The 15,694-nt window shown below is 31.2% G+C and overlaps 2 protein-coding genes across 2 annotated transcripts; one reads left to right on the top strand and one right to left on the bottom strand.

The window, feature by feature from the left end:
• Nucleotides 1-1,550: 1,550 nt before the first annotated feature.
• On the bottom strand, nucleotides 1,551-3,699 carry LOC120150781 (mitochondrial intermembrane space import and assembly protein 40 homolog). Its single transcript, XM_039163405.1, has 5 exons — nucleotides 3,572-3,699; nucleotides 3,327-3,358; nucleotides 3,097-3,222; nucleotides 1,795-2,040; nucleotides 1,551-1,683 (listed from the first exon to the last, which is right to left on the bottom strand). The coding sequence occupies exons 1-4, from the start codon at nucleotides 3,663-3,665 to the stop codon at nucleotides 1,858-1,860; spliced, it is 435 nt and encodes a 144-aa protein (XP_039019336.1). The 5' UTR covers nucleotides 3,666-3,699; the 3' UTR covers nucleotides 1,551-1,683; nucleotides 1,795-1,857.
• A 2,450-nt stretch (nucleotides 3,700-6,149) lies between these two features.
• On the top strand, nucleotides 6,150-7,897 carry LOC120150928 (transcription elongation factor SPT4 homolog 2-like). The gene is made up of 5 exons (XM_039163518.1): nucleotides 6,150-6,280; nucleotides 6,387-6,478; nucleotides 6,569-6,624; nucleotides 7,190-7,251; nucleotides 7,657-7,897. The coding sequence occupies exons 1-5, from the start codon at nucleotides 6,191-6,193 to the stop codon at nucleotides 7,705-7,707; spliced, it is 351 nt and encodes a 116-aa protein (XP_039019449.1). The 5' UTR covers nucleotides 6,150-6,190; the 3' UTR covers nucleotides 7,708-7,897.
• Nucleotides 7,898-15,694: the final 7,797 nt, after the last annotated feature.

Raw genomic sequence — 15,694 nt, 5'->3', positions numbered from 1 at the left:
GTACACGTAGCTCAAGATTCAATTCTGCCGTTAAGTTTGTTTTTTGTTCATTTAGGTGCGTGAACTTGGCCTTAAAGTTCAATTTGATACCTAAGTTTTTTGTCCAGTTCCAGTTAGATACTTGAACTATATTTTTTTCATTCAACTTGGTACTTGAACTCAGTTTCATGGTTCAAGTCATTTATAGTAAGTATCAATCTGGACTAAAAAAAATCAATTCTAAGTACTATTTTAAACAAACAAAAAGATGCCTAATTAGATTAAAAAAATAGATATTAAATTAAACCTTAAAACCAAACTCATACACCTAATTGGGTAAAAAAGTCAAGTATCAAATTTTAAATCTTTTACACACACATGTGTGTGCGCATTTAAATTAAAAAAAATCACTCATTGAAATTTTACATTACCATCAATCCATAAATAATAATAATATTATGATTATACACATATTTATTTATTTTTATTAAACGCATTAAGTGGTCTCAGTAGTAAAAGAAAAAATTTATCCATGTCGATGTCAATTTTGCACCTTTAAACGTCGTGCAGCTAAAGAAAATACTCTTTAGTTCCATCAAAACCTTCTATTCATCTAGTAGAAGTGGCATTGTCCAACAAAAATTTACTACTTCAGATTACTAATAACAAAAGTTTCAAAGAGAAACAATATGTCAATACTCGGTGTTCTCCACCTTTAAACTTCATGTAGTTAAGGAAAATACTCTTGAAGTTATTTGTTTTGTATCCGTAATTTCAGGATGACCCAATTGACCAAAAATTTCAAGTTGGGTTATTGTTGTTGTCGCCTTTTTTTTCCACCAACGTTGAGCATTGCAACAAAGGTGACCCGAATTCATCTCCGAAATGATTACTAGTTATCATACTTTTTATTGGTCTAAAAGTCGATATTGTTTCCGGTATCGAACGAGCCGAGGAAGTATTAAGATTGCTTCAAAGGGTTTGGAGAATTCAAGGAGGGTGGAGGGAAATTGAAATGAAGAAGTTGATTGATTTATGCTTAGAAACACCATCATCCATATCCCAAAAGGAATAGGATTTGTTTTCTTTTCCCGCAAGCAACTTCAAGAAGTTTACTACTAGAGTGAAATAATAATATTAAAAATATCTTTATAGCAATATCAATATAATTTTGTTATTAATTTTAAATAAAATATTTTCATTAATTAATTTGAATTGAAACTCATCTAAACCAATTCGAACTTAAAATTCCTTCTCCAAAACCCGATCTGTACAAGTCGAAACAGTCGGATCGGACGTATATTCCAACTTGTAGACAAGTCTTTAATCATTAAAGCAAATAATGAACAAGAAGCAAAAGAAAAGTGATCAAATTCATAGTTTAACCATTCCAAAAGAGTTAAGGGTAAACTAAACCATTAGCCACCCAACTATTACCATTTTATACTTTGGTCACCAAACTATTTTTTCTACAGATTTGATCACAAACGTTACTTTTTTTTTATTTTTGGTCACTTAACCTGTGATTGATACAAGATAATATTGGCTTATCCCCGGCTCGATCCCCAATATATTAGCTCACAATCCAAACCAGAAAAACCATTCCATTTAAGCACACAAATCTATCATTTTGCTATTTTTGTGTACTCTGATTCAAAAAATAGTATTTGTGCAACAAAAGTTTGTTTTTTTATTCGAATAAAACCATGTTCAAATGATATAAGGAATCACCCAGATTTTGTCATCTTTAACTCTCTATTACCAGATGACACCAATCTTTTAACAGGAAAAGAGCTAAAATACTAAATTTTTCAATCAAAATAGCATATGCAATGAGAATGTATGACAAAACAAGAAAAAAAACAATGAAATGTTGTCCTAGAGTTTTGGTTGTGGGCTCTGAGATTTCCTGAACCATAAAGGAGGATAAATTTTATATTCTTGGACAGGTTCCTCTTCTTTCTCGACTTCTTTATCTTCCATGACTGTTTTAGGAAATGCTTCGGGGTTACCTTTGATACAGGTTTGCAAGGCAACAAACGGATGAACGCAGTCCGAACCCTGTTAAAGAGGAAAGTTTCAATATGGTTGTGCTTATATAGAATTTCGACAATGAAAGAGGCTGGATAGGGGAAAAATTAAGAATTATATGTTGCCGGTCGAGATAAACAATGATCAAATGTACGAAAAAAGTAGAGATATGTGCTATCAATGACAACATGAATAAAAGTGTAGAAATTAATGTTTCAAATGGTCAAGCAGTTAGGGAAGCCCTATACCAAGCCGTTTAGATTAGCAGGAAACTACATAAAAATTGACCAATGTTATATTGTTCTTATTCTTCGTTCTCACAATAGATATGCCAGATACCCGTATTTGACACATATCCAAAAATAAGTGTCCCCACTAGGGACACTTTCACATATCCTACACTCGCACCCGACCTCAGAGTATCATATAACCAATGTGCCTTGCAATATATGGAAGATTTAATTCAAAAATAAGTATTTAAAGTATTCCACCTAAAGTATTTTTTTATCAAAGTAGGTAACTAAAGAATTCACCTTTTTCATCTATGAAACTAAAGCATTTTTTAATCAATACCACATGTTACCTACATGAAAAAGATGATATACTTTATGTACCTACTTTGACAAAAAATACTTTAAGTACCTATTTTGACAAAAAAAATACTTCAGTACTTGGATAAAAAAAAGATATACTTTAAGTACCTATACTTGACACAAAATTAAATGAAATGGAACAACAAATCAAGGCTAGGCTTTGTTTGGCATGAAAGATGAAAACAAGGAATGATGGAAAATCTATTAATCAAATGATTGAGATCCAAAGTAAGAAAGTGGTTATGAATCCTAACAATCCGATTAACAAATTTTCCATGCTTCCTCGTTTCCATCCTTCATACCAAGCAAAACCTAAATCTTTGCTTTCTAAACAAGATATTTACAATAATTAGACTTTAGAGCTTCAACTTAAATCACAATATAGATGAAAACTGGCGCTAAATCTTTTGTTTTGTAACTGTTGAAATGACATAACCAGTTCGAACCTAAGCCGAAACCACCTACTAGGAGCGTCTAGATTAACAGTGATTACCTTTTCCTCAGCTGTGCTTTTGAGAAAACAAAGGAAAGCCTCGGTGAACTGAGCCCCGCAAGCGCCATCCCGCAGCTCAGCAACACAAGGGCAGTCTAATGCTTTCTGCGCCTGCGCTTCAAGAGACTGGCACAAAAGAAGAAAGAAAGAAAACCCAATTCATTTTACAACTCGTTAGACGACCCAAGAACAAAGAGGGAGCAATTAATGGAATTAAAAAGTGGACCAACCTGATTCTCATCGTTGCCATATGCAGCTGCTTCTGTAAAAAGCAAAAGATAATGGAATCACCAACAGCTCCAGCGAAAAAGAAGTGAAAAAAAAATCTTTCATTATCTAAACCGGTACGGAAAAATAAGCAGAATTCAAAGTAAAGCTAAGATCTTCTTTCGGGCATTTTCACAAACAGATGACACCCTAGCAAATGAATTAACGGAAACTAACACTATCATCGTAAAGGCATAAACGAAGAAACCTGCCAGAATAGAATCCATGGAAGAGGGAGAGTGCATTCGAGCTTGATCGTTAATGGAATCAGCCGCCGATACATCACTTTGAGCTTGGCCCATCTCCGCCTTGTGAGTTCTTCCTGTACTTTATTACCCAATCAATGTAAATCTATAAGTCATTTTCGCTTCCTAACGATCTCTTGCATTGACTTGACTTGCTTTTTTTTTTGGGTGGGTGAATCTTTTTTTGGGTAAATATAACTTTTGGATTTTGGCAATTAGGTACTTAATGTTTTATTGAATGCAATTCAATACCCACCTTTTATTTTTAGAGCAATTAGACACCTAATAATTAATAAATTTACATGTATTTATATTTAGAATTTCAATGCTTTCTTCTTAAATCAGTAGCACATATTATACTTTCACTAATTGCAAAACGATGGAAAACAACTTACCCTTTCCCAACGGTAAGTCATTTTACCGTGTTTTCCTTTAAGTTTTTCATTGACCGGAAAACAAAATACGTTGACCCTTTTATTTTACAGGAACCAAACACGGAAAAATGGGGAAAACATTTTCCGTAAAATATTTTCCCCAACCAAACAGACCAAATTGTGTTAAAATTATAAATATGAACCAATCAAAATTGAACATATGTAATTTAAAAAATAAGATACTAATTGCACCAAATAAAAACTCAAGTACCTAATTGCATCATTAAAAAAGTTTGATATCTAATTCCACCAAGAAAAAAGTTTAGTACCACACTGTACATAAATGCCAAAGTTAGGGACCAAAAGTTATATTTACCCTTTTGTTAAAGAAACTCGCAAAATAAAAGAAATTCCACTGCCGGGGTTCGAACCCGGAATTTTAACCAAAGAAGTTTAACCGTTGTGCTACAGTGGATTTGTTAACATATTGCAAACACTGATATATAAGCTATATTCTTTCGTTTATTGGGACAAATGTGTAATCTCTTTTTCGTTTCATGTTTGTAATTCCTCTATGTGGATGATTTATACTCATATGTTGTGGGTTTTATTTATTTTTATTAAACTAAGGATATTACAAAGTAATATTTGTTCTATATACGTTCAACTATTTGATAACGAACGTCTAATCACTCTTATAATCGTTTGTGCTCGAACTCATGACATTTAGGAATAATAACCACTGAGATAAATTAGTTCGTGCAATGGTTAAGAAATATTTTAAACAAATACTGTATTGTAATCACCACGTACTTTTAAAAAAAAAGTTTTTACTTTTTTATTGGATAAATTACATGGATGGTCTATTTTATTTTTGATTTGTTCGATTTTGGTCATTGATTTTGAAAAAAATTGGTTTTGGTCACTTATATTTTCAGGTTATAACATTTTTATCACTCGAACGTTAACATACGTTAGATTATTGACGCACCACGTTCAAAAAATTATTAAATTCTAAGTTTAACCCATTAACTTTTAAAAGCATTTTTCACCCATTCTCAAACAAAAGGCCTAAAATCTTGCATAATATCGGTCGTTATGAAGCAGTAAAGGTGTCATCTGAAATCGTTATTGTATAATCGTGATACCACAACTCTGCAAACTGTTATTGCACAACCTTAAATATATAAATCTTTTGTTTATAAGCAGATTGATTACTCGATATGCAGTTGAATATTACAGTACATATTTTATCTGTGTATCTGTACTATTCAACAGCTTGAATATCTGACCTATAACTTTTACTTTTTTTTACAATTAAATATTTAACTTTTTTAAAGGAGTAATCAGTTGCTTATTTTTTTATCGGATGCAATTAGATGCCTAACTTTTATTGTTAGTGCAATTGGACACTTAACATTTTTTAAATTATATATGTTTATACTTATAATTTTAATGTCTAATTCTTAAAATCAGTAACACATATTATATTTTAACTAAATTGTGTTAAAATTATAAGTATGAACCAATCAAAATTAAACACATGTAATTAAAAAATTAACGCATTAATGAAACACATAGTACATAAATGCCAAAGTTACGGACCAAAAGTTGTATTTACCATTTCTTAAAAAATATTAAAATAAGCTGCGCAAGTTAAAATTTAGTAATTCCCGTGCCGCGGTTCGAACCCGGAATTTCCCGTTTTAAACAAAAAAATTTAAACATTGCGCTACAGCAGATTTGTTGGTATTAAAGAGTTAACTTTATTACATGTGACTACTATTCTCCCGTTTGTTGGGATAAATGTGTAATTTACAAATCGTCTTCACTTCCTGAGGATCTCTTGCATTGACATTGTACATAAATACCAAAGTTAGGGACCAAAAGTTATATTTACGCTTTGTTAAAAAGTAATTAAAAAGAAGCGCGCCAAAAACTAAAGAATTCCGCTACCGGGGTTCGAACCCGGAATTTCTCAATTCCAAGTGGAGAAACTTAACCCTTGTGCTACAGAGAATTTGTTGATATGCGATTGCAAACTATAAAATATAATATTTAATATATATTCTCCCGTTTGTTAGGACAAATGTGTAATTTCCTTATGGTTTCATGTTCCTAATTCCTCGTTTAATTGTTACCTCGTTTGAATCCCAAATACTAAAACCCAGAAATCGCAAGGAAAGTTTGGGTGTTGGGGGGATAACAATGGGAAGCGCGCCGGCACAGATTCCGACGAGTTTCGTCCACGAGCTCAGGGCTTGTCTTCGTTGCCGCCTCGTCAAAACCTACGATCAGGTAACTTATTCCGTTCCCAATTTAGTGTTTCTTCTCGCTTTAAAGCATTTCATGTTTGAGGCGTTTTACTAATTACTTCTTTTTTTGGGTATTTAAATAGTAACAGTTTAGAGAATCAGGATGTCAGAATTGCCCGTTCTTTAAGATGGACGAGGGTAATGAGCGCGTTGTCGATTGCACCACTCCTAATTTCAATGGGTACTTTTCTCCCTAAACCCATTATTTTAAATTTGTGTTCTCTTATCCCTTTGTGCGTTGTTTTAAATTTTGATTACTGAATTTTTTTAGGATAATCTCTGTGAAGGATCCGTCTAGAAGTTGGGCTGCTCGTTGGCTACGAATTGGCAAGTTTCTCAAAGTTTAAGAGCCTTATTTGCATGGAGAATGGAGGTTTGTATGATTTGGAAATGTATGATTTGCTTTATTGTGTGAGGTTAGTTGATCCTGGATTTTAAGATTTATTCTCTAGGCTGATTGATGAAATAATGCATGCCAGATGAATGCTTCTATGTTACTCGAATTTTGGTGTTAGTTTCAAATATGAGCATATGTGATATGTCCAACACGAGCATGGTTAATTTTCCAAGTTTTTCCATGCATTCGGAGGTTCCGTGACATACCTCTGTATTCTTGTCTGAAAATTTGTCGAGCATGCTGTTGGACTAGATGTTTCTAACAAAAATGAAGAGTCAGAGCAACATGGCTTCTGAACTTTATGAAGAACCGGACTTTGGACATCTTGATGATAGTTTTTCACCGTAAAATAGTATATTATTCAATTATTTTTATATTGTTTTTTATATCCTTTTTGGTTTCTGATGCCTGCTCAAACTATATGTTTACGTTACTGGATTATATATGATCCTTAGATATTCCAGTTTCTTTACCATTTCTGTAAATCCTTCTCAGGGAGATTTGTCCCCGGTTGTTACACTCTTGCGGTTTCAGAGGCACTTCCAGAAGACTTGCAGGTACAGTGCCTCATCCCGAGTGAAATTCGCTTATCCCTTTTATTTCCTCAGTAATATTATGCCGATTAACTCACAAAACTAAAATTGGATGATCATGTATGAAACACAATGTGGATCTTTTCAAAGATCTAGGCCTTCCATGATAATATTTGATTTCCCTTTTCAACTGTTTTCATGACATCTTTGTAGCATCCATGCCCGTGGGGGGTCGTATTTCAACTCGCATTATGTAAACACAACAGTGTATACATTGTATCGAAGAAAATTTTCTAATGTCAAATCCAGAAGTTTTAAATCTACAAGAATCGAGTATACCATTTCGTTTCTTTGTTAAAAAGATGATACAATGGCAGCATGATATTACTTTTGCATTTCCAGTTTTAATCTTTGTGTTCCTTCATACAGAATATGTGTGAAGAAGTGCATGTTCAGTATGTACCACCGAAGCGGGCATGAGAAAGTGTCCGGGACGACATTGTGTAATGTAAGGATCGAAAAAACCGAATTTTGTTTTATGATTAATGTTCTGTGTTGGATGCTTTGTATCTCAAGTATTTCTCGCTATCTTGGCTGACAATGCGTTGTATGTAAACAGTTTCTGGGTTTGAAAAACTTAATGAACACACTAATTATTTGAAAGGTAGCAGTTCTATGTGGCATATTAGAGACAGGGCTGGATATAACTTTAAAGTATACAATTATGTTAAAATTTAAGGGTAAATATCACTTCTGGTACCTAACTTTGGCATTTATGTGTAATGTGATATCTAACTTTTTAGGGTGCAATTAAGTATTAAACTTTTCTTTTAATGATGCAATTTGGTACCTAACTTCTTTGGTGCAATTAGGTACCCATTTTTTCTTTGGTTCAATTAAGTACCTAAGTTTTTTCCTTGATGCAATTACGTATGTAACATTTTTTAAATTACATGTGCTCCATTACGATCCGTTTATACTTGTAATTTTAAGTTGTTTAGTTAAATGAATAATGTGTTACATATTCAAAAGTTAAGGTGTTAAAATTCTAAATATGAACACGTGTAATTTTAAAAATAAAAAAATAAAGGTTGGGTACCTAATTTAATAAAAAAAATTAAAGTTTTTATAATCTCAATTTTTTTAAAAAGTTTTAAAATATGAACAAGTTCTAAATTTTTTATAACTTTTTTTGTTAATTTAGGTATACAATTTTATTTTTGCAACTAGGTACCTAAGGTTTTTTCTCGGTTTAATAAGGTATATAATTTTTTAATTACATGTGTTTAATTATGATTGGTTTCTATTTGTAATTTCTAACACCATTTAGTTAAATGAATTATGTGTTAAAATATTCAAAAGTTAATGCAAAATTTAAATATAAATACTTGTAATTTTAAAAACATTATATATTAAGGTGTATTTAAAAATTAAAATTAAATATTTGTTTTTTTATTAATCTAAGATGATTATAAGTAGTATATGCTATGTAGATTTTTAATCATTTGACAATGAAAGTTCAAATATTTTTATAGTCTCTTAGCTCGAATTTGAGACCTCTATGAATAACCACCACCCCTTTAATTTTTAAGGTAACGTAGTTCGTACAAAATTAAATATTACAACAAAATTTTTTTGTTGGACGTAAAAATCTAAAGGGTAAACTACACAAAAGGTCGCTAATATTTGAGTAAATTTTTGTTTTCACCATTGATATTTCAAAAGTCATAAATCAATCATTAATGTTATCAATTGTTACAAATTGATCATACGTTAACAAACTTGATGGAAAACATAGTTGGACTGTTATCTGCTTTCTTAGATTGCCACGGTGGAGAATTAAATGTCTCCAACGATTATCTCTTCCCCTTTAAATAAAAACTCAATCCCTAACCTAATTTACCCATTTTCATTCCTATTCTCTTTTGTTTAAAATCTCTTAGAAAATTCTTAAGAGAAAACCGATTTTTGTTCTTCAAGAGAGTTTGATTCCTTGTGTGTTTTGGGATTTTGCTCATTTGGATTCTCGATTCTCTTGCCAATCTAATTTGGGTCGGTGGGTTTTCTTCAATTTGTTTGGGTTTTTTGAGGGATCAGTGAAGTCTCTGGTTGAAATTCTGGAAAAGCTAGAGATTTTTAGTTGTGGAATGTTTTAGTTATCAGATTTACTGTAAATTTTTTAAAGTTTTGATTTGATTTCACAATAGTATTTTAGGAAGATACATTGGTAACTTAGTGGCAAAGCTTGAGTTTTGTTGGGTGTGCCATGTTTGCATGATGTTTAGTGCTCAAGGGTCTTCAAGGAACCATTGCAGTCTCCTTGCGGTGATAAAGTTTCCGATATTAATCAAAAGCAGTCGGTTTTCTCCTATTCTTCCAATGATCTCTTTCTCTCAAATCCAAATTTTCCTCAATTTTTTCTCTTAATCACCCATATCTCAAGTTTTTCCTTTTTCCCCCCTCGCAATTCCCCTTTTTCTCATTAATTTTTCTCTAAAACTGATTCTTTCTAAGAGAAATTGAAGAATAAAAGGTTTAGAGCTCAGAATATTCTTAAGAAAAGGGCTGAGATATTTTCATATTATTAAACCCTTGACCCCCCATTAATTAATTTATGAATTCAATATTGATTAAATATTTATTATTTTGAATATATTATTATAATATTAGTTAAAGCACTAGATAAGTAGATAATAGTCCGGATGTATTTTCTGTCACAATTGTTAACGGTTGTTAACATCGATTAATTTGTAACAAATAATAAGATTAGTGATTGATTTGTGACTTTTAAAATATCAGTGATGAAAAATAAAATTTTAATCAAACATTAGTGATCGTTTTCCTAGTTTACCCAAATCAAATTAGGTATCAAAACTTATATTTATATAAGATAATATTTGTGTAAAGACTTAATCATTTAACAATAAATGCTCAATAAATTTCTACATACGTGATTTTTAAACTCGAAATTATAAAAATTAAATATAATATTTTAATCATTAAAATCACATAATTTGTGCGTATTTATTAAAATTTAAATAACATTAATAATAAAAGTATGATATAATTATATTGATAAATAAACCTAATCTGCCACTCACCTTGTAAAAGAACAATCTGGACTGAGAGAGGGAACATTGGTGCTAATCTCAAAAGTCATAATCCGTCACTTTCTCGAGAAAAAGAAAAAGAAAAAGGAAAGTTTAAAAAAAGATATGCATGCGCTTCGAACCATCTCCATTAAGTCATGGGTGGAAACAAAATATATATAATTATAATAATTGAGAAAAAAAGAATTTTATCTAAATCCACATCAAGATTTTTTTATTAATCCGATTAATTGAAATATCCTGCACTCCACATCAAGAATTTTAAAAAATAATAAATTTTATTAAATTAATTGAAATGATTGAGCGGACAAATATTGACCGAATATTCTGGATACACCAGAAGGCTGGTTACTCCTTTGCTTGACACGTGGTTTGCTTCGTTTTCTTTAATCGTTATGATTATCTTTTCGACAATGCATATTTCAAACCAATAATAATACCACAACTCGTGTTTGCTTTCACTACTCATAATGAAACAATTTTGAAAGAAGAATCATTTTGTCTTGTTTTGCATGAAATTACGTGCAAATGATATATATTCTCATAACTATCGAGACTTTAATATGTTTTAGGATATAAATAAATTATGACTATATTGGTTAGATGTTAACTTATTGATTAGAATATGAATAAAATTTGATTTTATAATTATTTAAATTATATTTTGTGGATTAATTTTTTGTTTATATTATACTATCAAATTAATGTTTAAAATATTATCGAATCAATACTTAAAATCTACGATTTATTGATCGACTAATCTAAATCAGATATTGTAGAGGTAAGAAAGACCCTAACCCAATATGTTTTATTAGTAAATGTTAGTATTTAAACCCTGAACATTGCTTAAAAAACCTCATCTTATTATACTAACTAGTTATCGGTAAAACGATTAAAATATTAAAATAAATAAACAACATAACATAAAATCTGGTTCCAATTAATCTGGTCCGGTAAAAATCCGAGTTTGAGGGTTTAATAAATCTTAATTAATTTGATTTATTACGAGAATCATGGGCTTATTTATGAAAAGTGATCTGATCCATACAACATGTGATTGATAATTTTTGACTCTATTGCTTACGTAAAATTTGGGATTTAAATTGCACTTTATTCTAGGTCAAAAATAATAATCTTAGTGGACCACATTGGTTTAATTATATATATTTATTTGAAATTAAATAAAAGTATAAACATTAAAATAAAAAATTGAAAATTAAGTCATTTAAGTGAAATATTAACTGTAAAGCATTTAATTATATTGATATTTGGGTGTTTAATTGAGATGATTTTTTAGTTATGTATCGGTGAAGTGTAGAAGGTATATCATTTTTGTCTTGATTTTTTTTTTGCTTTCATTTTTAATTTTTAAATTTTCATTAATAATTTTAAATAATTTTATTTTATTTTTAATTTGTTGGACTTAAAAAATTATTTTTTATAAATATATATTATTATTTATTAGGATTTGATATGTATAATTTTATTGTAAAGCTTCTGAATTTTTTGTTTGTCTCTATAATTTTAAGTTATTTTTAATTTAATTTCCGAAAAAATGTAATTAAAGTAAAGTCATCAATAATTTATAAAAGAATAAAGTTAAAAATTTAAAATTACTAATAAATATTTACAAAATCAAAATTAAAGAGGAAAAACATTTTTCGGGACGAAATATTGACAATATTATAACCTTTCAAACTTTTCACCTTCTCTTTTACAAGAACAAACATTGTTTATTTTTAGGAAAAAAAACCCTATTTGGTATCTAATGTAATACCCCAATTTAGGTGTTAAATTTTAGAAATTATAAAGTGATGGATTTAATAGGTATTTTGGAAGAAATTGAGGATTAAATTGTAAAATTTCAAAGTTGGTAGACCATTTTAGGAAGTGCAGAAAATTCATTGACCTAGTCCTGAATTTGACCATTTTTCTTATATGTTGAAAATATAATCCCTAAAGCAGAATGATCTAGTCAGTTTCTGGAACATTAGAGGATTTAATAGTCCTTTAAAGCAGAATAAAGTGATCTTTAGAGCCTTACAAAATAATGTGGATGTTTTTTGTCTTTTGGAGACAAGAGTTAAATTGGAAAAATCTGAGGTAATCCTTAACTCTAAATTCTCTAATTGGAATGTTTGTACTAATTATGATCATGTCATTAATGGCAGTATTTGGATGCTATGTAGAAAGGGAATTAATATATCAATAATTCAAATTTCTGGCCAATGTATCACTGCAAAAGGTACTGCACTAGGTAATCCAGTCTTCATTACAGCAATCTATGGTAGTAATGAATGAATAAACCGAAGACAGATGTGGCACAAGTTAAAGGAAGTTAGTACTATTGTTGATCAATCTTCATGGGTCTTAGGAGGAGATTACAATATTTTCTTGCATTCTTATGAAAGCTCTGACCATGAGCTGTTAGGCCCTTACACTTCTCCTGATATGAATGATTTTCAAGAGTTTACCCAAGAGTTTGATCTCCTTGATCACCCTTACTTTGGGCCTAAGTTCACTTGGAGTATCAAGCAACATGAGCTTTTTCTTGCTAGAAAACTAGATAGGATTATGATAAATCCTAGTTGGGATTCTTTCTTTCAACAATCCTTTGTTGAATTCCTTGCTCCTGGTGTCTCTGATCACAAAATGGTCATCACATGGCTTTCAAAAGAGTCCCCTACTACAAGACCTAAACCTTTCAATTTTTTAATTTATGGGCTTCTCGTCCCAGTTTCCTAAATGTTGTTAGAAATTCTTGGTTCCAAGATGTTCAAGGCAATCCCATGATGATTTTATTTTCAAAACTTAGAAGACTCAAAGTTTGCCTCAAGCGATTCAACAAAGAAAATTTCAGCAATCTTTCAGATCGTGTGAAATTAAAGAGAATTGAGTTGGAAAATCAGCAACTTCTCACTCTCAAAGGTGAGGATATCATAGTGAAGGAACTTGAAATCCAAGATCAGTTGAAGACCCTTGAAGAAGCTGAATCTTTGTTCCTTAAGGAAAAGGCTAAAGTACAATGGATAAAAAATAGTTACAAAAACTCCAAATTTTTTTCATTCTATAGTAGCCTTTAAAAACAATAGGGATACTATAAGAGTCCTAGTTGATGAAAGAGGAAATATGCTTGAAACTTTTGATGCCATGGCTAATGAAATGAATTCTTTTTACTCAAAGTTACTTGGTACTGCTGATCCCTTGGTCAAGGATATTGATCATTCCATTTTTCAAGACCTCCTTAACTTTTCTTTTCCTCTTGAAGCTTCATCCTCTCTAGTAAAGGAGGTTACTGCTGAAGAAATTCAAAAAGCCTTATTTTGCCAAGGCAATGAAAAAGCCCCAGTACTGAATGGATTCTCTCCCTTCTTCTTCAAGAAATGCTGGTCTATAGTTGGGGAAGATGTCACTAAGGCTGTCAAATATTTTTTCTTGCAATGGCTACATCCATCAAGCGTTCAACTCCACAATTATCGCCGTAGTTCCCAAAGTCCTTAATCCCTATACTGTCAAAGACTTCAGGCCAATCTCTTGCTGTTTAGTCATCTACAAGATAATTTCTAAAATCATTGTTAGTAGAATGACAAATTTCCTGCCTGGGAATATCTCATTGAACCAGACCACTTTTATCTGTGGTCGTAACATCATTGATAACTCTCTTCTTGCTCAGGAGATGATAAAAGGTTATGGTAGGAAATCCATATCTCCAAGATACTCAATGAAGATTGATCTACATAAGGCCTTTGACTCTTTGCATTGGAGATTCTTATCAACAATCCTTAAAGCACTCCATCTTCCTCAAATATTTATTGCTTGGATTGAAATCTGTTTTACTCAAGCTAGGAACTCTATTGCTTTCAATGGTACCTTAATAGGTTATTTCAAAGGGGCTAGAGGATTAAGACAAGGGGACCCTCTTTCCCCTTATCTTTTCATTCTTGCAATGAAAGTCCTTTCTAAAATGCTTAATCTAGCTGCTGCCAAAGGAATCTTTTCCTTTCACCTAAAATACAAGAAGATCGGGCTAACTAATCTCTCATTTGCCGATCATTTACTAATTTTCTGTAAAGGAAAAGTTGACTCAGTGGCTGGGGTCTTGAGTGTTCTTCACCAGTTTTATCAAGTTTATGGTCTTAATTTAAACTCCACCAAATGCGAGCTCTTCTCTACAGGAATCTCCTCTAGGGATTTAGAGGAACTAAAAATTATTTCTGGATTTAAAATTGGATGTCTGCTTGTAAGGTATACTCTCTCTGAAGGACTGTGAACCACTTGCTTGACAAAATTAGGTAAAGGTTAGACCACTGGTATGCTAGAAATCTAAGTTACGCTGGAAAACTCGAGCTAATCAGATCTGTTTGATTTAGTGTCAGTAATTTCTGGTGTAGGCAACTTATCCTCCCAGCTTCTATATTAAAATCAGTGGAACAACTATGCTCAAGGTTTTTTTTGGAAATGAGCAGACAAATCGACAGTTGGAGAAAGAGTAAGTTGGGATCAAATTTGTCTTACAAAGTCTGAAGGAGGCTTAGGACTGAAAAATATATCCATTTGGAACAAAGCTTGTATTATTAGCCTTATAAGAAATATCCTTGCAGGTGATGGTTCGCTATGGGTTGCTTGGCTAAACAATTATGTATTTAAGGAGCATAATTTCTGCCAGTTTGAGGCTGGTTATAATATCAGCTGGAGTATTAGAAGAATTCTCAAAATGAGAACCACTTCTTATCCTCTTTTTTTCTTCTGATACTCTACAAACTAAGGAAATCTGGGATAAAATTAGGATGCAAGGGTAAAAAATACATTGGTATAGACTCATATTGTAACATCCTCCATGTCGGGTGAGTGATTGATTTGCAAAGTTTCAACATTTGGGGATTAAAGTAGAATGATTATATAGTTTAAAAAGTAAGGTTAGTAAATATGAAATTAAGGTGAGGATCAAATGGTCATTTGCAAGGAATTTTAATTAAAATAAAATATTATAGGGTATATATGATACCCACGTGTGATTTTAGGTTCCAGAACCTCCCATTTCTTCTTAATTCTTCCTTATTTTCTTCTCTTCCTTCTCTCAACGTGGGGCTTGCAATTAAGGTAAGAATCTGAACCTTAGTAGTTTCTTTGATTGTTAAGATTGGAAATGAAAGCTTGGATGTTATATAAGCTAAAGGAAAGCTTATATGACATTAAAACAACAAGATAAGTGATTTAGAGAAGGATTTGGAAAATGAGTTTTTAGATGAAATTTTGATATGGATGAGTTTTTGATGTTTGAATCAGATTTTTGACTTGTCAATAAGCTAATTAAGAAGTATGAAGTAATAGAATTGAAATTAGAACAAGTTAAAATT

Source organism: Hibiscus syriacus, unplaced genomic scaffold (genome assembly GCF_006381635.1).
Source record: "Hibiscus syriacus cultivar Baekdansim isolate YM2019G1 unplaced genomic scaffold, ASM638163v2 tig00111027_pilon, whole genome shotgun sequence".
Taxonomy (NCBI): Eukaryota; Viridiplantae; Streptophyta; class Magnoliopsida; order Malvales; family Malvaceae; genus Hibiscus; species Hibiscus syriacus.
This window is presented reverse-complemented; position numbering and strand designations above follow the sequence as displayed.

Coding starts and splice junctions, on each gene's coding strand:
- LOC120150781 (XM_039163405.1), bottom strand. CDS start 3,665: ATGGGCCAAGCTCAAAGTGATGTATCGGCGGCTGATTCCATTAACGAT. Junction 3,359..3,571: donor CATGGATTCTATTCTGGCAG/GTTTCTTCGTTT, acceptor TGCTTTTTACAG/AAGCAGCTGCATATGGCAAC. Junction 2,041..3,096: donor AAAGCACAGCTGAGGAAAAG/GTAATCACTGTT, acceptor CCTCTTTAACAG/GGTTCGGACTGCGTTCATCC.
- LOC120150928 (XM_039163518.1), top strand. CDS start 6,191: ATGGGAAGCGCGCCGGCACAGATTCCGACGAGTTTCGTCCACGAGCTC. Junction 6,479..6,568: donor ACCACTCCTAATTTCAATGG/GTACTTTTCTCC, acceptor GAATTTTTTTAG/GATAATCTCTGTGAAGGATC. Junction 7,252..7,656: donor CACTTCCAGAAGACTTGCAG/GTACAGTGCCTC, acceptor TCCTTCATACAG/AATATGTGTGAAGAAGTGCA.